The 21,423-nt window shown below is 56.6% G+C and overlaps 1 protein-coding gene across 3 annotated transcripts; it reads right to left on the bottom strand.

Moving 5' to 3' along the window:
- Nucleotides 1-3,584: 3,584 nt before the first annotated feature.
- On the bottom strand, nucleotides 3,585-12,385 carry ZNF444 (zinc finger protein 444). Of its 3 annotated transcripts, none has more exons than XM_061389457.1 (4): nucleotides 12,290-12,385; nucleotides 7,435-7,771; nucleotides 5,391-5,475; nucleotides 3,585-4,639 (listed from the first exon to the last, which is right to left on the bottom strand). In XM_061389457.1, exons 2-4 carry the CDS (start codon nucleotides 7,744-7,746, stop codon nucleotides 4,068-4,070), a joined length of 969 nt encoding a protein of 322 aa, XP_061245441.1. In that variant the 5' UTR covers nucleotides 7,747-7,771; nucleotides 12,290-12,385; the 3' UTR covers nucleotides 3,585-4,067. The 3 variants fall into 3 exon arrangements, with proteins under 3 accessions (XP_061245441.1, XP_061245439.1, XP_061245440.1); XM_061389455.1 differs by lacking the exon at nucleotides 12,290-12,385 and adding an exon at nucleotides 12,114-12,230; XM_061389456.1 differs by lacking the exon at nucleotides 12,290-12,385 and adding an exon at nucleotides 10,538-11,252.
- Between the last annotated feature and the right edge of the window lie 9,038 nt (nucleotides 12,386-21,423).

Genomic DNA, 21,423 nt, shown 5'->3' with positions numbered 1-21,423 from the left:
AATACTGCTGCTATGAACATAGGGGGCCTGTAACTTTTCAAATTACACTCTTTACGTTTTCCCTCTTTTGAGTTGGGCAGTTTCTAAAATCCATGTTCGTGTGATGTGTGGTCCAGCGACTTCGCATTCGTCAAAGTCTGCTAAGATTTAAAATTTTAGAGCCATATTTGTCTTTTCAGTCTTATCAGAGAATTCTCTGCACATACACACAATAAAGGGCTTCCCAGGTGGCCCTAGTGGTAAGGAACCCACCTGCTAACGTAGGAGCCGTAGGGATGTGGGTTCGATCCCTGGTTTGATCCCTGGGTCAGGAAGATCCCCTGGAGAAGGAAATGGCCACCCACTCCAGTCTTCTTGCTTGGAGAATCCCATGGACAGAGGAGCCTGGTGGGCTACAGTCCTGGAACTGCAAACAGTCGGACACGACGGAGTGCCTGCACAGCAGCAACACGTACAGTAGAGCAGCGAATAGGAGGTCCTCACGCGCTACACAGTCTCCCTGAAGCTTCCCTTCTCTTTCTGCCTGAGAAGGGAGGCGAGGAGAGACTTCCGGGGTGTGCGGCGGCAGGCAGCCTTCTTCCCTGGGGCTCAGCTTCGAGCAAACACCTCTGTCCACTGTGCTGAACGTTCCAGCGTCTCCCTCGATCCCTCCTTCCTCATCCCGGACCAAGATCCAGGGATCACAATAAAGCCTCTAAAGGACACAGGTGTGTGATTGTTGGGGTTGGGGATCTGGGTTGATTAACACACCCTCTCCCTTTCCTGCCCAGAAATCGCCCAGTGTGGGTTCAACACTCCCCGCTTTCCCCCTCTCGCTTTCACCATCTCACACCGAGAAAAGAGGGGGATTTGGGGGTCAGCATTCTGTTGTTGCCCTAACTCAGGGAGAGGCAGTTGGAGACATCCTCGTGTCTCACTGGCCAACTGTGCGATTGTGGGAAATTCTGCAGGTCTGCGGACTTTGTCTCCTCTCTGATGACCTGGTTGTACCTGGGTTTTGTTTGCTTGTTTTAGTTCTTTTATGGACTCTTTCAAAATCTGCTGTGTCATTTTGTGAGTGGAGTGGGGTCATACTATAGATCTGGTTACATTTCTATCTTTCTCCCAGCTGCTGGCTCCCCCCACCCACTCCTCATAGTGTTTTAAAGAAAAAGTTGTGATTCTGTGAGTACCTCTAGTTCATTGCCTCTGGCTTCAGGTAGTATTCAGTATAAAGCTGTAACTATTGATTTTTAAAAATCTCATCCATCTCATATTTAAATGCTTTCTTCTCTGTAATCAGCCTCTGTGTGTTTTCATTTCAGTCTTCTAGCTTCACTGAGGCTTTCAACGGCTAAGTCAAAGATCCCTCTTGGTAAATGTTACATTGCACTTGAAAATACATGGGTTATTCTTGAACATCTTTTGATATTGACTTCTAACATAATTCCACAGTGATGAGAACGGACTCTATGATTTCAATACCTTTAGATCATAAAATTTTTGCAACTTGATTTATATCCCTGGATATGTTTCAGTGTTTCCTAGTTTACACTCTATGGGAATTTGAATATAATTTGTATCCTACTGTTGTGTGAAAACTATTTAAATCTTGATTATGTTGAATTGGTTCATAGTGCTTTTCAGGTCTACTATATCCTTCTACTTCTTTGTCTATTCATTCCATTAATTTTTGAGAGTTTGATATTGAAGCTCCATATGAAAATATTAATTTACCTAGTTAAAAATAACAGTAATACACAGTGGAATTTTTTATTGAAAAAGACCCTGATGCTGGGAAATATTGAAAGCAAAAGAAGAGGGCAACAGAGGATGAGATAGTTGGACGGCATCGCCATCTCAATGGACATGAATTTGAGCAAACTCTGAGGAGGTGGTGAAGAACAGAGGAGCCTGGCGTGCTGCAGTCCATGGGGTCACAGAGTTGGACATGACTGAGTGACTGAACAAGTGGAACTCCAAGTAACCTTGTTCTGTATTTTCCAAGTCTCCTGTAAATGTGTTATCATACTTTCATAACTTAAAAAAATGTAAAAGAACACACACACAAAGCAAACAAAAAATCTCATACCAATAGATCTCAATGCTGGGTTGAGGATTTTCTGGGCTCCTTTACCACAGACCCCCAGGATGCAGAGCTTGTTGTAAGGATTGGAAGGACCAAGGCCATGCAGCTGGCGGAGCAGGGTGCTGAAGAAACATGGCTGCTCACACCTGGTCCATGCCCCGCCCAGAGGGTGGTCCTCCACACCTGGGTGCCCTCCTCCACCAGACAGAGTAAACGTGGCCCCACACCTAACTAGCTGTGCTCAGGTTAACCTCTGACTTGGCAGGAGTGGTGAACCAACCCCTCTCCGTAACAACTGTTGGCCCGACTCAGTTTCACTTGCAAGGAGTTAGAGGAGCCCGGGGTTGGATGTCTTGTTTTTCAACACTGCGGCATGATGTTATCAGGCTGCCCAGCGGAATCACTTTCCGGGGTTTGGACAACTTTTCCTGGACGGTGTGCAGGCGCCTCCCCCTCCCATCTGAGCCGTCCGTCGTGGACACCGCGCTACACAGGTCCCGCTGCGCGGGGCCGACACCGCAGTCCACGTGGGTCCCCTAGAGGGCAGGATGCGAGCCCCCGGATGCTGCTGCCACACCGCAAACCTGGGGTCCTCCACCCGCCTGCGCCCCCGGCCACCAGCTTCAGACCCCAACCGCGGCGTGGCCACACACCCCTCCGATGCCTCGGTTCCCCCATCTGTGCGGCGGGGTGACCACAGCGCTTGTCTCCTTGGGTTCTGACGATTAAAGCACTTGGTAGCTTTGAGTGCTTGAAAGGGGTCCCTGGGGGCTGGCACTCGGCACGCTATTGGCAGAGCCCCGTCCTCGGACCCCAGCTCCGGGGGAGACACCCCTATCTCCCCTCCTCTGGTCCCCTCGCCGGGTCTGGCTGCAGACATGGTCTCTCCAAGCCAACCTCCTCTGCCAGGCGTGGCGACATGGACCCCGGGCGTGGAAGGAGGCCCTGCCAGAGACCTTCCGCGAGGGTCACAGTTCGGCGGGCCGGAAGGGCAGGCCTCTGCCTTCAATTCCAGGGCCGGCCCCTTCCGGAGCGTTATTAGCCCCGTCCCACAAGGTGGACGCTGAGGCCTGAGCGCTTGCCCGAGGCACCCTGGAGACCACCTGGAGCCCCTGCCTCCACCAGCTGTTAATGGTTTCAGAGGTGGGGCCCGACTCCGGCTGTAAATGCCTGTGGGGTCCAGCTAGTCGCTTTCCCAGACTCCCTCGCAGCCAGATGGCAGGGCCCCGTGGCCTGGGTCTTGCTGGTCCAGGGGCTGGCAGAGCGAAGCGAGGGCCGTGACCGAGGGGGGTTCCGCCAGCAGCAGCCGGGCCAGGCTCCTGCACTCGATGCGCAGGAGCCCAGGGCAACTCACTCCGCCACCTCTCAAGGGCTCATGGAGTCTCTAGACTCAAGGGCAAGGAACCGAGCCCTGGTCTGCGCCGACTCCCAGGGCCCTGCCAGCCGGGAGGGTCCCCGGTGGGGCCCACCATGCCCCTCCCCGGACGACAGCTTGGACAGAATGCAGGCGCCGGGGTCTGCACAACTCATCAGCGGCTTTATTAACAACTCTCCAGACGCTAGCCAGCGGGGGTCTCCGGCGCGCGTCCCGGGAGCCGGCATCTGTCCACCTCGGGCCTGCCTGACAGGCCGCTCGCAGCGCGAGGACCCCAGAGCTCGATCCCCCTGCCGGAACCCGCGCCGTCCTGTCGGAGCTGTGCCGCGATCCACCCGTCCTGGGAGGGGCAAGGGGCGGTCTCCCCGGGCAGGACAAGACCCAGTCCCCTCCCTGCAGGCTCCTCCGGCCCAGGGCCCTGCCCCTGTCCAGGTCTTCGTCTAGGCTCCGGGCCCAGGAGGGTCGGGGTGGGGAGGACCGCAAAGGCACCCTCGCACCGCAGAAGCTGCGAGGACGAGGGCGGGGCGGGGGCTGACCCGCAGAGTGAGGTTTAGGGCATCACGCGACAGGGCTCGGGCACTGGGGTGCGGAACCGGGGCAGAGGCGCCGGGCGCGCGGCCGGAGCTACCCCAGGGGCCAGGGCGGGAAGGGCGCGGTGCCCTCGGGGCCCGGGGCCGCCCCGCCCGCGCGCCCGTGGGTGCGCTGGTGGCGGAGCACGTGCTCGCGGCGCCCGAAGCCCTTGCCGCACTGCCAGCATGCGAAGGGCCGGGCGCCCGAGTGCGTCTTGCGGTGGCGCACCAAGTGCTCGCGCCAGTAGAAGGTCTTGCCGCACTCGCAGCAGGCGTGCGGCTTCTCGCGCGCGGGCAGCGGGCGCAGGGCCGGGCCCGGGCCGCCAGGGTGCGTGCCGCGGTGGCGTCGCAGGTGCTCCTTGCGCCGGAAGGCCTTGCCGCACTCGGGGCAGGCGTGCGGCTTCTCGCCCGAGTGGCTCTGCCGGTGGCGCAGCAGGTGCGCAGGCTTCAGCGAGGCCTTGCCGCAGTCGGGGCAGGACGCAGTGGCCGGGGCCGCCAGGAAGGCGGGCAGGCCGGGCGCCGGCGGGTCTGGCGGCGCCGGCAGGGGGCTGCCCGGCTCCTGCTTGTAGGGGCGCGCGGCCTGGGCGTCCGCCGTCGCCGGTTCCTCAGGTCTGGGGGCCGCATCTCCTGCAGGCAAAGGCACAGAATCAGGACGGCCATGGACTGGCTCATGGATGCCGGCGACAGGGTGGTTCATGGATGGGGGGTGAACAGGTGCAGGGACTGGGGGCAGGGTGGTTCATGGGCACAGCCAGGATGGATGGGCGGGGGGATGAGTGGGCACTGGGGGTGCATAAGCTGGGTGGGTGGACGGACTGGTTGATGGAGGGTGACCAGCTGGCTCAGGGATGGGGGGTGGACAGACCGGTTCACGGATGGGGAGGTGGAGAGACTGGTTCATGGGTGGATGGGGGATGGGTGGACGGACTGGTTGATGGATGGGGAGTGGGCTGGGGGAAGGATGGGGGTGGGCTGGTTGATGGATGGGGGCGGGCTGGGGGAAGGATGGATGGGCCGGCAGGTGGGGAAAGACAAGCTGTGGGGGGGGTGGACAGAGGCTGCCAAGGAGGCGCCTGGTGAGAACCAGGGTGCAGAGCTGGGGTCAGGCTGCCGGGACGCAACCCTGGTTCAGCAGGCGCCCATCCCGAGTGGGTTAGTCTCTTCTGTGCCGGGGCTCTTGCTGCAGGGAAAGGCTGGAGACGCCGGGCTCTCGAGGCAGCCACGGGATGTCCGCACTGCGGGCGCTCCCGTCCTGTCTGACCCCCACCCCCGTGTGCCGGGCCCTCCGGAGTGGGGTCCGGCGCGTGGGGGGTCTGTCCATTGAACGCATGAGTGATGGACAAGCGGGGAGTGTGGTGCGGAAGGAGGGGCTGCTCACCTGAGGGCGTCGCCCCACCGGCTTCCTCTTCCACGCCGACCCCAGAGCCTCCGGTCGCATCCTGAGGCGCCCTCGTCGCTGGTCCCTGGAACCAGAGACCCCACGTGGCCAGCTGAGAAGCCGGAGCCCCACCGCTCACCCTCCGGGTCCTGCTGCGGGTTTTTGAGGGCAGCGGCCGCCAGGCTAGGGTCCTCCGTGGACAGGCCCATGGAGAGACCCACATGGCGAGGCCCGAGACCTCCCTCTGAGCACCTCGGCAGCGGGTCCTCCAGCCCCCCGCAGCCTCCTGAGGGGCCCGGGCGGGCGCCCCTCACTCCCGACTCATGGGGCCGGCGGAGACCATCACCGTTTACTGCTCTGAGCCACTGCGCTTCAGGCGGTTTTGTTACCCGACAGACAGACCACTGATGGAGCCGCTTTAACCCTGCTTTTAGCCTCGATGCCCTGTGCCAGCTCCAAGACAAAACGCAGAAGGAAAACACAGACGCTACTTTCAACTCAGGACCAAATTAAGGAGCTTTTCCCAGCTGTCCCGTGGACGGCTCTGAGCAGCGTTGCCCGGCCAGAAGTCCATGTCCAGAGAGACTTCAGACCCACAACTTCTGGCTCCTTTACGCTCTTGTCGCGGCTCCTCGAGGAGTCTGTGTGGAGACATTTCTCCTGGAAAGGCCTCATGGACCTCCTGGTGGAGTCACTGGACTGCCTTTACCAGGTGGCTCAGTGGTCAAGAATCTGCCCACCAATGCAGGATACGTGGGTTCGATCACTGGGTCTGGAAGATCCTCGAGAGTAGGAAATGGCAACCCACTGCAGTATTTTTGCCTGGAGAATCCCACGGACAGCTCTGCCGCAGGGAGAAACTGGCCCCAGGCCAACTCTAAAGTGCTCGGGAGGCCAGTCACACTACAGCCCGGAGGCCCCGGGGCTGACCCTCCGGGCGCAGCAGGACCTGGGCTGCCCCAGAGAGGCCTGCCCTCTGCTCCTGCCTCCTGGGCGGGGAACCCTGGGCCGGCTGGTCCCGCCAGACTGGGTCCTGGGGCCATGCTGGGCGATATCAGGACCTAACTCACGGCAGCGGAGGCTCCGGGCCATGCGGGCATGCAGCTGAAGCCCCGCCGCACCTCCGGGCGGGAAGCTCAGGAGCACTCCGGCTGGGGCTCCTCCGTGTGCCCTGCCACATGCTGTCGCCCGGGGCTGGCGCTGCCCCCTGGGTCCCAGGAGGACTCTCCTGGCCTCTCCCCACCGTCTTTCCTCAGCAGTTAACCAGTGTCCTTCCGCCGGGACCAACCACAGCTGTGGGCAGGGCAGGGTCAGCCCTCAGGGTGGTCCACGGACCCTGAACTTTCATCAGTCGTCAGAAGGGTGGGTCTGGGGCGGTGTTAGTCGTGTCTGGCTCTCTTCGACCCCTTGGCCTGCAGCCTGGTAGGCTCCTCTGTCCTTGCCTGTCTCCCGAAGTTTGCTCAAGATTGCCTGTGCACCCACCGTGCCTTACTGCCAAGGCAGGCCTCACCCTTTCTCCCGCCGCCGCCACACCACGGACCTCAGGGTGGTGTTGGGGGTGTCTCCATGGGGAGCTGGGGGGGCTGGGGGCAGGGGAGGGGCGAGCATAGGGGGAGGCGGAGGGGGGGACCCGGGGGCAGGGGGTGAGCATGGGGGAGGGGGAGGAGGGAGGGCGGAGGGATGGGGGTAAGGAGGGAAGGGACAGGGGTGAGCGTGGGGGGAGGGGTGAGCATGGGGTAGGGGGAGGAGGGACGCGGGGTGGGGGAGAGATGGGAGTTAGGAGGGAAGGGACAAGGGTGAGCATGGGGGGAGGGGAAGGAGGAGCGGGGGAGGAGGGACCCAGGGCGGAGGGGGGGGGCAGGGGGTGGGCGAGGAGGAAGGAGAGAAGGGACGGGGGGGGGGGGGGGGGGGGCCAAGAGGAGGGACCCAGGGCGGAGGAATGGGAGTAAGGAGGGAAGGGACAGGGGAGGGGACAGGGGTGAGCGTGGGGGAGGAGGGGGACCAGGGGACCCGTGGGCAGGCGGAGGGCAGACCCCGGGCTCACCCACAGCTCCTCCAGCAGCGCCACGGCCTCCTCGCCGCTCTGTGGCCGGCGGCTGCACACCCAGGCCTGCACCTCGGTGGGCAGCGCGCTCAGAAACTGCTCGAGCACCAGCAGCTCCAGCATCTGCTCCTTGGTGCGCACCTCGGGCCGCAGCCAGGCCCTGCAGAGCGCACGCAGCAGCCCCAGCGCCTCGCGGGGCCCCGGGGCGTCGCCCAGGTGGAAGTGGCGGAAGCGGTGCCACGGCGAGTCGGCGGTCAGGCCCTCGGCGGCGCCTCGCTCCTGCTTCACGGGGCCCAGGCCCAGCGCCTCCATGGGGCCGGCGGCGGGGTCACGGAGCCTGCAGGGAGCAGCCGCAGTCAGGGTCCGCTCCGGCAGGGCCCCCACGTGGGAGGGCTGGCCGCCCCATCCCGTGCCTCAGTTTCCCCCCCTCCCCGAGAAGAAGGGCTCACCCGCTGCGTGTGGGCCCCTGTCCCTACTCTCCCCCACTCCTGCGTCCTCCCCGCGAGGACCCAGCGAAGCCGCGCGCACAGAGGCCGCCGGTGCCGGGTACCCGGGCCTTGTCATCAGCACCTCCGATGCGGGTGGTTGCACCCCGATGCCGCCGCACCCCGGAGACAGAGGCTGCTGGCTCCCAAGTGCTCCCCGCCCTGCCTCTCCCTCACTAACCAGGGTGGACACAAGCGTGTCCCCCTCCACCCCTGGGGCTCATGTGGACTCTCTGGCCCCAACGTGACTGTACGCGGGGCCGGGGCTTTGAGGAGGACGTGGAGGTGCAGTGAGGTCGTCGCGGTGGGGCCCAGGGTGTGGCTGTCTTCATAGGACAGGGCAGGTCTGGCCCTGACCTGGGGGGACACAGCAGGAAGGGAAGGCAGGGTTCGCAGGCGGGGGAGAGGCCCTCGCCAAACCCCCATCCACCTGCACTGATCCCGGCCGGATCCCCGCCTCCCCAGCCACAAGGAGCAAGTGTCTGTGGTTGAAGCCGCCTGTTCTGCGGCGGTCAGGCCTCGACACTCACAGGGCTCCCCAGTCACAGTCTGGGAGATGCTGGGGACTGACTGTAAGACCCTCCACCCTCTCAGTGGAGTCACTGGACTGTCTTCCCAGGCAGCTCAGTGGTCAAGAATCTGCGAGCCAATGCAGGAGACACAGGAGACCCGGGTACGATCCCTGGGTCGGGAAGAGCCCCTGGAGTAGGAAATGGCAACCCACTCCAGTGTTCCCATCCAGGGAGCCCTCTGCCCCCCACTTCCTTGTCCCCTTCCCAAAGCGGGGGACACAGACGGGCAGTGGCCTCAGTCCTGAGGACTGAAGACACGGAGCAGGGCTCCAGGGCAGGGTGATCTGGAATGGTCTGGGGACATTTCTGACATGGCACAGCTGGCATCTACCCAGCGGAGGCGGGGACGCTGCTGGGGACCCTGCAGGGCCCAGAACGGCCCCACCCTGACAGAGAAGGACGCAGCCCCCAAATAAACCCCGCCTGGAACCCCGGTCCTCAAACGGCCCAGGGACCCTGGCGTTCCTCTGGGGCTACCTTGAGGTGAGAACACGCTTCCTGACCCAGAGAAGTTACCAGCCCCTTTCCCTGCCTTCTCTCCCGAGCATGCGGTAGGCCTTCCAGGGGCCTCGCCGGGAGCAGTGGTGGCCGTGGAAACCCAGCTGTTCAGGTCACACTGAGATGTGCAAAGACAAGTGATACCATGCTTCCAACTTTTCGTTTGGAAAACACGGTTATTCTTCATTTAAATACCGTTATGGGGCGTGGGAAAAACTGGGAGATTGGGATTAACACATACACACTACCACATACAAAACAGAGAACTGATACGAAGCTAGTAAATAGCACGGGGAACCCTACTGGATACTCTGGAAGGACCTATATACGACTAGAATCTGTAAGAGTGGATATGTGCATGTGTAACTAATTCACTTTGCTCTACAGCAGAAACACACTATTGTAAATCAACTATCCGTGGGTGCATGTTAAGTTGCTTCAGTCGTGTCTGAGTCTTCGGGACCCCATGGACTGTAGCCCACCAGGCTCCTCTGTCCGTGAATTTTCCAGCAAGAAGACTGGAGTGGGTTGCTAGTTCCTCCTCCTGGGGATCACCCCCAACCCAGGGACTGAAGCCGCATCTCTTAGATCTCCTGTGTTGGCAGAGGGGCTCTTTACCACTAGTGCCACCTGGAAAGCTCCTTAAATCAACTACGAAAGTGAGTCATTCAGTCGTGTCCGACTCTTTGCCACCACATGGCCTATACAGTCCATGGAATTCTCCAGGCCAAATACTGGAGTGGGCAGCTGTTCCCTTCTCCAGGGGATATTCCCAACCCAGGGATTGAACCCAGGTCTCCCTTATTGCAGGCAGATTCTTTACCAGCTGGGCCACCAGGGAAGCCCTAAATCAACTGCACTCCAATAAAAAAAGAAAAGAAAAAAAAAATTAAGAGAAAAAAGTGCTATTTATGTTAACGTGGAAAAGTCAACTACTGCTATTTCTAAATGCATTAATTACTATTATGAGATTTTCTCAGCCTTACTTTCTGAGATGACTCAGAGATGTAAACAAACGTGCTTTGGGGAGCATCTTCAAAAATTGTTTAAGATATAAAGGGGTCCTGAACTTAAAACCTTTGAGACCACTGGCCCACAGCCTGTTTTTAAACAAAAGTTTTACTGCTGCACAACTGTGCACATCTGCTGTGTAGGGAGGATCATCTCAGACTTAAGCTGGTTTGATCAGCCAGCTAATAAGTGGCAGGGACTGAACTCACACTGGCCTTAAAGCGTGGCTGCAAGGGGAGGAGCAGAGGGACAGAGTGGGAGATTGGGATTAGCAGACACAAACTGTTATACACAGGCCAGATAAACAAGGTTCTACTGCACAGCTCAGGATCCCAGTCCATCATGATATGGTTCATGATCAATCCTGCGATGAACCATCATGGAAAAGAGTAAGAAACAAGACCGCAGCAGTGTATAACTGAATCACTTTGCTGGACAGCAGAAATGTGAATCAACTAAACTTCCACAAATTAAGTAAAAAAAAAAAAATGCAAAAAAGGGGGAGGGAGGTTCCAGAGGCAGGGGACAAATACATACCTACGGCTGATGCACGGTGATGAATGGCAGAAACCAACACACTATTATAAAGCAATTATGCTTCAGTTTTAAAAAATATAAAAAAATACAGAGAATAACATAAATGTTAAAAAAAAAAAAAAAGACGGAAAAAATAAATGAGAAGGCTCTGGGTGGAGCGTGCCTGCCTGGCTACCACTTTTAACCTGGCCAATGTTTTGCAGCCTCTTTCACCCAGATGCCAGCAGTGTCTCCCCAATTGTGACAACCAAAAATGTGTCCCGGAAACTTCCACGAGTCCCCGGCGGCGGGGGCAAGGGCACAGTGGGCCCTGCTGGGGAGCCACCGGCCCACTGGACTAATATTTACTCAGACCAAAGGGCCACCTTCCCAGCGAGTCGACCTAGGACAAGGCACACCACCTTTTACGCTCTGAATCTTCCGTCCCCGGGACTGCAAAACGGGGAAAGTCGGACCAACCTAGACGTCTCAGGAAGTCAAGACGTACGGAAAACAAAGATGCTGCGGGGCGCGCGCGGAGGCGCCAAGCCAGCCTTCCACCAGCGTCCGCCCTGCCCACTCCCGTCTCTGTGCGGTGCCGGGGACACCGCTTCCAACAGAAGCGCCGGCGCTGCACCCAAGCACCCGCGGGAGCAGGGGCTGAACCCGCGGGAGCAGGGGCTGAACGGGGAAATAGAAGGCGGGCGGCAGAGCCGCCGCGGACGGCCAGGAGAGCAAACACAGCCCTGCAGCGCGGCGCGCCCACCAGTCAGGCTGTCGGGGGGAGGGTGGGGGGCACGTGTCCCCAAGCAGGAGAGAAAGGAGGAGAGCAGCTGACCCCGGCCGGGGAACGCGCAGCTCGGCCGAAGTGCCGCCGAGCTTGCAGAGGCCCGCGCGCCGGAGGGCCGCCCGCACCCCGCCCACCCCCTCCCCGGAGCCCCTTTTCGCAAACCTCTCCGACCCGGTCAGTCCCCGACGGCGCCCCCAGACTCCCAGGCAGGGCCCAGCCCCCGCCCCAACCAGTACCCCCCCTCCCCCTCCGACCCTCCCCCACCCAGCCCCACTCCGTCTCCAACTCTCCCTACCGCCCCCGGCGTTCTCCGACCCCGGGACCGCAACCCCCTCCCCTTTCCGACCCACCCCACCCCTCCCCCCTTCCGACCCTCCCCCTCCCCGCCGGGCCCCTCGGACTTTAACTCTCCCCGCCCCCCGCCGGCGTTCTCCGCCCCCTCCCCCACCCCTCCCCCTCGCCGCCCCCCTCCGTCTCCAACTCTCCTCACCCCCGGGACCTGCACCCCCGCCCCCTTCCCTCCCCTCCCCCTCCGTCTCCAACTCTCCCCGCCCCGCCGTTCTCCGCCCCCCTCCCTCTTACTTCCCCTCCCCCTCCCCGCACCCCCGCCGTTCTCTGCCCCCGGGACCCACACCCCTCGTCCTTCCCGACGCCCCCACCCCCGTTCGCGCTCCCAGCCCCCGGCTCCCTTTTCATCCCCTCCTCCACCTCCGCCATTCCTCCCTCCCCGGGCCCCCGCCGGCCCCCTCCCCGAAGCTCATCCCACCGGGCCCCTCCGACGCCTCCCTCCTTGCCCCCCTTGCTCACCTCACTCTCCCAGGCGAGGCCCCCCAAGCCCCCTCGGCACCTCGCGCATGCGCACAGCGCTCACCAGGACTCCATGCCCCGGCAGGCTTTGCGCCAAACGCACCTATCCCCCTCCCCGCAACCCTCCCAGACGCCCCGCGGCCGCTTCCCCACTGCAACTACCCCGCCGCCCTCACCTAGAACAACATCTCCCAGGGAGCACCGCGGCAAAGGCGGCCTCTCATTGGCCCTCGCCTAGGTGACCCCCCCTTGCCTCACGCCCGTCCCCGGAAGGCGCCGCAGGCGCCAGAACTACATTTCCCAAGATGCACCAAGGCGCCGCCAGGTTTTGGACTACATTTCCCACAACGCACACATACGGGTCTTCGCCCGGGCCCGCGCGCGGGCACCCCACCACCCGACCCCGGGAAGGCGCAGGCGCGCCGAAGGGGCCGAGGGAGGAGGAGCCAGGGCGGCGTTGCCGTGGAAACCGGAGCGGCCCGTCCGGAAACAAGGCCCCTGCAGCCCAGAAGTCGGTCGGCGGGGAGGAGGGGCCCGAGCGGAGCTCCGCGCCAATCAGAGCTGCGCGCTGCGTCTCCTTGACAACGGGCCGCGCGTCATCCTCCCTCCCCGCCCCATGCGTACGCAGCGGGGTTCGAGTTGGCCACGCGGCCGCGGTGGCGGGCCTCCGGGGGGGGCTCCCTCCCGGGGCCGGCCAGGGCGCCGTGCTCTGCCGTGTGAGCCTGGTGCGCGGGTCCTAGACTCCGTTTGCCTCCCCGCCTTTGAATCGGGGAGGGGGCTGTCTGCAAGGTCTCGACTGGCCTCCGGGGACCGGGCCGCAGTCTCCCCATCTCAGACCCGGGAAAGAGATGCACAGACGGGAACAAGACCGAGGCCGGCCCGGGAGCCGCACGGACCCCGGGCTCAGTCATCGCCCGGGGCCACACCTCGTGTCCTTGGGAAGGGTGAGGCAGACACGCCCTTCGCCCCCACCTCCGCCTCCGGGGCTGGTGCGCAGACGGGGTGAGACAGTGACTGGCGCGGAACCAGCGTTGACCAGACGGACACTTTCCCCCTGGTTTCACAAGTGGTCAGTGGCTGAGTCAGAACCTCCTGTCCGAGAGCGGGTGAAAACCATCCTCACTGTGGCCTCACGGACCTTGGCCCACGCTCCCCTCTTGCCCATTGGTTTCCAGCCACATCGGAGTCTTTCCTGCTGACCTTTGTTCCCACTCACTTCCGATTGCCCACTCGACGTCTCCACTTGGATTTTTTTAAGAGGTATTTCAGACCTTGAGGTGGACAGAGGAGAATGTTTTGCCCCTCCCCCCTAGCAAAGAAACTTGCTTTCGTCCCAGTTTTCTACGGTCTTAGGAAATGAGTCTCAAGGACCTCCCTAGTGGTCCAGTAGTTAAGACTCCAGGCTTCCACTTCAGGGGCCTGGTTTCGATCCCCGATGGGGGAACTAAGATCCCACAAGCCACGCGGTACAGCAAAAAAAAAAAAAAAAAACAGTTGGATGGCGTTTAGGACATTCACATTGTGCAAACCATCACCACCGTCCATCTCTAAAACACTCCTTATCTTGCCAAACTGAGACCGCCACACTCGACTCCCTCGTTCCCATGCCCCAGCCCCTGGCAGCCTCCATTCTACTTTCTGCCTATGAATGTGAATATTCTAGGCACTTCACGTAAATGAACTCATACAGTACTTGTCTCTTGTGACTGGTATATTTCACTTAGCATAATGTTTACCCCTGTTGTGGCAGGTGTCACATTTTCCTTCCTTTTTTCTTTTAAGGCTGAGTAATATTCCATGGTATGAACAGACCACATTTTGTGTATCCATTCCTCAGAAGGCTCTTCCTAAAACTTAAACTTTTGGACTTCCTTGGTGATCCTGTGGTTAAGACTCTGAGGTTCCACTGTAGGGGGCGTGAGTCCAACCGCTGCCTGGGGAACTAAGATCCTGCATGCTGCATGGCAAGGCAAACAACAACAATAGCTTAAACCCTTGACTTTGGCCTGCAAGTTCCCACAAAATAGGACCCCTTCATAGACCCAGGATTCCTCCAGCTTTGGGGCAAATCAGGAGTGCCAGGGCTTGCCTAGCAGAGTAGGGAGTCAGTAGATAAACATTCATTCCCTAGTGGGCTTCCCTGGTGGCTCAGACGGTAAAGAATCTACCCATGATGTGGGAGACCTGGGTTCGATCTCTGGGTTGGGAAGATCCCCTGGAGAAGGACATGGCAACCCGCTCCAGTATTCTTGCCTGGAGACTCCCCAAGGACAGAGGAGCCTTGCTGGCTACAGTCCATGGGGTTGCAAAGAGTCTGACACGACCAAGCGACTAAGCACAGCACAAATAAACATTAGCTAATTTTTCACTTTACCTATGGTTGAGTCAGTAATGAAAGCATGCCCAACCCAGACGCAAAGTTCACCCCACCCCACCCCCAGCCTGCTGCCATGTAATGAAATACCCTGTTTCACCACAGAATCTCCTCTGCTTATCCCTTGTCTGATTCCTGCTGGGCACTTGTATATTGTTATTAATATAAAGACAGAAGCTCAGCAGGCTCAGGACACGGGCAGGGTTGAGGAGGAAGGACAAGGCAAACAGATTCCAGGTCCATCTGGAGCTTCAGCGTTGCACAATGGGTGTGTCAAGGTTCAGAATCCCCTCCAGCACCGTCTCACACACACACACACACACACACCCCGTGCCGTCCTCCCTAGCTACAACACGTCAGCGTTTTCATCTGAATTGTAGGTGACCTAGCACACAGATATATTCCCAGGTGTTACTAGTGGTAAAGAATCTACTTGCAATGCAGGAGACACGAAAGACATGGGTTCGATCCTCAGGTTGGGAAGATGCCCTGGAGGAGGAAATGGCAACCCACCGCAGTATTCTTGCCTGGAGAATACCATGGACAGAGGAGCCTGGTGGGCTACAGTCCATGGGGTGGTAAAGAGTCTGTCAGGACCGAGGGACTGAGCACACAGACCACCTTCAAATTCTTTATATGTATGCATATATATCATTATTATTTGGCTGCTTTGGGTCTTAGTTGTGGCATGCAGGGTCTTTGGTTGCGGTGCGCAGGCTCTCTAGCTGTTGCATGCGGGCTCTAGAGCATACCATTCTGTAGTTGCCATGCAGGGCTTAGCTTTCCATGGCATGTGGGATCTTAGTTCCCCAACCAGGGATCAAACCCGTGTCCCCTACATTGCAAGGTGGATTCTTAACCAATGGACCACAGGGAAAATCCCATCTTCAAATTATCTTTTTGTGTGTGTGGCGGGGTGTAAATTGAGGTGTTTTAATGTTAAAAAATGAACACCAGTGATATTAAAGAACATCACTTCAAGTATATTTCAGGGGCCCTTTCAGATAAGAAAATATTGTGAAAATCTGCATTTGAAGTTGACTTTGGTAGATGCTAGACCCATCTTCAAATTCTTAATGTTTTTTTTTTTTTTTTTTTTTAACATGGGGCTCTGCATTGTCACTGTTCACTGGGCCCAGAAATTCAGTAGCTATACACATAACATCGCCTTGATGAGTTATGCAATACCCGCACAAGGCAGCCCTTTCTCCAGTGCTCACGTGTACCGTCGTTATGGGTGAGGAATAGCATAAAAGGACTCTCTGGATGTCTTCCCTCTATTTCTTCACCCAGTACTATCGTACCTACTGATCAGTGATCAAGTCACATGTCACCTCCTCCAAGAAGCCCTCCCAGACCATGCCCACTGCAATAAACCTGGACGAAGGGCCTCATCTGAGCCTCCACAGTGTCCCTTCTCTCTCCATCTCTGTGGGTGTGTGGCTGCCCTGCCCACCCTCTGGTAAGGAACTCATCAACACAGATCCAGTGGTTGCCAGCTCCTCACTTGGGGCCTGCTCTGGAAAAGAGTAAATAAGCAGGGGAGGAAAGAAATTCTTACCCTACTTCCCAGGCCTGAGGGCGAGAATTCCTTTGGCACCAAATCTAGCCGTACCCCACCAAAGCCCCCCGCCTTCTTTGTAGCACAATATAATTATTACTCAAAATAATAATTAACGCTTTCTTTCTGTCGGGTCTTTAAGGAGATCCAGCAGGGTGGTGAGGGCGTTGAGCTCTCCCCTGGGTCTCTGGCCCTGCCCTGAGCGGCCGGGAGGCTCAGGTAATGTTCCTGGATAAACAGGTGATAGACAAGCCCCTGCACAAGAGAGGGGACAAGTCCTGGGATGAACGGGGCAGTCTGCACCCCACCGCGAGGGCTCCAGGGCAGGGAGTGGGGGCTGAATTCGAGAGTGAGTCATCTTCCCCTTAGGAAACACTCAGGATAAATAAGGAAATTAGGAATGAATTGCTTAATGATGGGATCACGCTGCCCCCATTATGTTATTTCACCGGCACACTCACCCAGGGTAGAAGGCAGAGCAGATCAAAGCATGAGCCCATTTTACAGTCAGGAGAAGTGAGGCCCTGCGAGGTGAGTAGGCTTGGCCCAAGTGACACAGTGGGAGAGAGGCAGGAGTGGGGCTGGACCCAGGCTTTAGGACCTGCAGAGGAGGGTGGGGTGCAGGCTCTTCGCTGGCTGGAATACATGCCACCCCCCAGCCCTCCTTCCGTGGGTGTAGGGACAGTGAGCAGGGCCTACAGCAGGAGGGAGACAAAGAGAGGTTTAATTTTTCACCATTCTGGAGGCTGGAAGTCCAAGATCACAGTGTTGTGGAGCCCTGTACCAAGGTCACAGGACTGAAATCTCTGGAACTGACCAAGCCCCATAGCAACTGTTGCCACGAGTCTATAGGTCTAAACCGGCCAATTCCCTGACCCCCGGTTGTTCAGTCGCTAAGTCATTTCCATCTGTTTGCGACACCGTGGACTGCAGCTTGCCAGGCTCTTCTGTCCTCCACTATCTCCTGGAGTTTGATCAGACTCATGTCCATTGAGTTGGTGATGCCATCCAACCATCTCATCCTCTGTCATCCCCTTCTTCTCCTGCCCTCAATCTTTCCCAGCATCAGGGTCTTTCCAGTGAGGCAGGTCTTTGTATAAGGTGGCCAAAGTATTGGAGCTTCAACTTCAGCATCAGTCCTTTCAATGAATATTCAGGGTTGATTTCCTTTAGGATTGACTGGTTTGATGTCCTTGCTGTCCAAGGGCCTCTGAACAGTCTTCTCTAGCACCACAGTTTAAAAACATCAATTCTTTGGGGGTCAGCCTGACTGGAAAAACCATAGCTTTGACTAGACAGACCTTTGTTGGCAAAGTGACGTCTCTGCTCTTTAATACGTTGTCTGGGTTTGTCATGGCTTTTCTTCCAATCTTCCTGATCCCATATCAGGTAAAATACCCACCCTATGACTCACCCTGTAGCGTCCTAGATCAGATCAGATCGGTCGCTCAGTCGTGTCTGACTCTTTGCAACCCCATGAATCACAGCACGCCAGGCCTCCCTGTCCATCACCAACTCCCGGAGTTCACTGAGACTCACATCTGTCGAGTCAGTGATGCCATCCAGCCATCTCATCCTCTGTCGTCCCCTTCTCCTCCTGCCCCCAATCCCTCCCAGCATCAGAGTCTTTTCCAATGAGTCAACTGTTCGCATGAGGTGGCCAAAGTACTGGAGTTTCAGCTTTACCATCATTCCTTCCAAAGAAATCCCAGGGCTAATCTTCAGAACGGACTGTTTGGATCTCCTTGCAGTCCAAGGGACTCCTAAGAGTCTTCTCCAACACCACAGTTCAAAAGCATCAATTCTTCGGTGCTCAGCCTTCTTCACAGTCCAACTCTCACATCCATACATGACCACAGGAAAAACCATAGCCTTGACTAGATGAACCTTTGTTGGCAAAGTAATGTCTCTGCTTTTGAATATGCTATCTAGGTTGGTCATAACTTTCCTTCCAAGGAGTAAGCGTCTTTTAATTTCATGGCTGCAGTCACCATCTGCAGTGATTTTGGAGCCCAGAAAAATAAAGTCTGACCCTGTTTCCACTGTTTCCCCATCTATTTTCCATGAAGTGATGGGACCGGATGCCATGATCTTCGTTGAGCTTTAAGCCAACTTTTTCACTCTCCACTTTCACTTTCATCAAGAGGCTTTTTAGTTCCTCTTCACTTTCTGCCATAAGGGTGGTGTCATCTGCATATCTGAGGTTCTTGATATTTCTCCCAGCAATCTTGATTCCAGCTTGTGCTTCTTCCAGCCCAGCGTTTCTCATGATGTACTCTGCATATAAGTTAAATAAACAGGGTGACAATATACAGCCTTGAGGTACTCCTTTTCCTATTTGGAACCAGTCTGTTGTTCCATGTCCAGTTCTAACTGTTGCTTCCTGACCTGCATACAAATTTCTCAAGAGGCAGATCAGGTGGTCTGGTATTCCCATCTCTTGAAGAATTTTCCACAGTTTATTGTGGTCCACACAGTCAAAGGCTTTGGCATAGCCAATAAAGCAGAAATAGATGTTTTTCTGAAACTCTCTTGCTTTTTCCATGATCCAGCGGATGTTGGCAATTTGATCTCTGGTTCCCCTGCCCTTTCTAAAACCAGCTTGAACATCACGAAGTTCATGGTTCGCATATTGCTGAAGCCTGGCTTGGAGAATTTTGAGCATTACTTTACTAGCGTGTGAGATGAGTGCAATTGTGCGGTAGTTTGAGCATTCTTTGGCATTGCCTTTCTTTGGGATTGGAATGAAAACTGACCTTTTCCAGTCCTGTGGCCACTGCTGAGTTTTCCAAATTTGCTGGCATATTGAGTGCAGCACTTTCACAGCATCATCTTTCAGGATTTGGAATAGCATCCTAACCGATCACCTAATGCCACCCTTCCAGTCTACAAACATCGACTACTAGCTCATGAGAGAGGTTAGCTCTCCCTTGAGCCGGCCTGCTGTTCTAACAGTGTCGCCCGCTCTCATAAAGTTTATCCTTCTCTCATTCTGCCTCATGTCTGGAAATTCTTTTCCAACCCGCGCACAGACCAGGACAGGTGTCGTCAGAGTTGGTTTCTTGCAAGTCTTGATTTTGAGTAATTGTTGGGCATAAACCCATTTACTTAGTAGGAGCATTCGAAGGTATGGAATTCACATACAAGGAAGATCGACTACTTTTTTTGGTTTTTAACTGGAGTAGTTGCTTTACAATGTTGTGTTAGTTTCTGCTAACAGCAAAGTGAATCGGCTCTATGTATACATATGTGCCCGCCCTCTTGAGCCTCCCCCCCACCCTTCTAGGTCATCAGAGCAGAAGCTCTGTGCTACAGAGCATGTTCCTGCTGACTATCTATTTGACACACGGTCGTGTGTGCCTCAGTGTTGCTATCTCATTCTCCCCCTCCCCCTTCCCGAGTCCACAGGATGCACTACTTTCTAAGAAAATAATAATAGTTTTTAGTTTCATTGGTCAAGAGAGAATCCCAGCCAAACCCAGAAATAACACTCTTGTAAATACGAGATACGGGTCCCTGTGGGAAGTGGCCGTTCCCCAGAACCACTTATTCTGGGATGCTGAGGCCCTCGTGTGCTGTTCATTGTCATTCCACAGAGTCCCCGACACACACACACACACACACACACGGGCACAGTGCAGCCTGGAGAGAGGCGCTGAGAATGACCACCTGGGAGATCTTAGTTCCCTGCCTAGGAATCGAAGCTGGGTAACCCGGCATCCCTGGTGCCTCAGTGATAAAGGACCCGCCTGCCGACACAGGAGATGCAGGTTGGATCCCTAGGTCCAGAAGATCCCCTGCAGAAGGAAATGGCAACCCACTCCAGTATTCTTGCCTGGAGAATCCCATGGGCAGAGGAACCTGGTGGGCTACAGTCTTCGGGGTGGCAAAAGGAATCGGACGTGACTGAGCGGCAGAACCAAAACAAGTCTGAGTCCAGAGTCCCTCACCTTCACAAAGGCAGCCCCTGCCTGTTCAGTGGTCCCTCTGGGGAGTCAGGGAGACAGTAGTGGGATCAGATGCAGAGCCAGCAGCCCCAAATTTATCTTCTGTCCTGTGATAATGTCGGGAAAAACTGCCAGACATAAATAAACGTTTATTTTTAAACGAACTCCTCCGGCAACAAGAGAGCGTTCCCTTTTAAACCTCACAACCATTCGGAATTTACGCTGAACTTTTTATAGCTCTGGGAACAACCCGCCAGCCTAAGAGGAAAGTTTAATGGGTTTTATAGTTTGTTTACACCAACCAACACCTGCCCCTGCCCCCACCTCCCGTTAACTTTCTCCTGACGTTTCTGTAATTGCCAAACCACGTCTGGCTGGAAATGAACTGAGATCTAGAGGATCTTAATGTACTTTGCTTCTTCAGTAATAAGGATCTTACTTCATTTTGTAATGAAATGTATTAAAAGCTGGTTGGATTAATAGTTAAGGAGGTCTTTGGGGGTTTTGCTGTGTCTTATTTCTCTGGTCCATCTTTTCCCCCCTTGGGTGTCAAGAGTGTTAGGAAGAGCAGTGAATAACCAATTCAGTCTCACTCGGGGATTCTCACTCTTTTACAGATGGAGTTAGAAAAGCCTCTTAAGGAGACACACATTTCATTCTTTTTTTGAGAATCGATTTATTTATTCGCCTGTGCTGGGTCGTCTTTGCCGCGTGAGGGCTTTTCTTTATTGTGGTGTGTGGGCTTCTTATTCCGGTGGCTTCTCTTGTTCGGGAGCACAGGTTCTAGGGCGCACGGGCTTCTGTGGTCGTGGCATGTGCCCTCAGTAGTTGGGGCACACGGGCTTAGTTGCCCTGAGACCTGTGGGATCTTCATTCCCAGACCAGGGATCGACCACATGTCCCCTGCTCTGGAAGGCAGATTCTTAACCACTGAAGCATCAGGGAAGTCCCCATGTTTCCTTTAGAAAGGGAGTTGCCATGATCTGGATATTCACGTCTCCCCAGCATTTCTGTTGAAATCCTAATGTGGCCGGATGCCTTGGTGTGTGTGTGTGGGGGGAGGTCTCTGAGAGGTGATTAGGTCATGAGGGAGGTGCCCTCAGGTACCAGAATTAGCGCTTGTATAAAAGGGACCCCAGAGAGCTTGCTAGACCCTTACACCATGTGAGGCCACATGGAGAAGGTGCTGGCTGTGAGCCAGGAAGGTGGTGGTGGGGGTGGGCCTCACCAGAAGGCAACCGTGCTGCAGCCTCGACCTTGGACGTCTAGCTTCCAGAGCTGTGAACAATGAATCTCCATTGTGGAGAAGTCACCCAGTCTGTGATAGCAGCCTGAGTGTGCTAGAACAAGATACATTTATGTGCACGTGTGTGCATCCGTATTGTCCTCTGTCTTCCACATGTGTGTGTTCTCAGTTGCTCAGTTGTG

Source organism: Bos javanicus, chromosome 18 (assembly GCF_032452875.1).
Source record: "Bos javanicus breed banteng chromosome 18, ARS-OSU_banteng_1.0, whole genome shotgun sequence".
Taxonomy (NCBI): Eukaryota; Metazoa; Chordata; class Mammalia; order Artiodactyla; family Bovidae; genus Bos; species Bos javanicus.
Note: the sequence above shows the minus strand (reverse complement) of the source record. Positions and strands in the feature narration are given on the sequence as shown.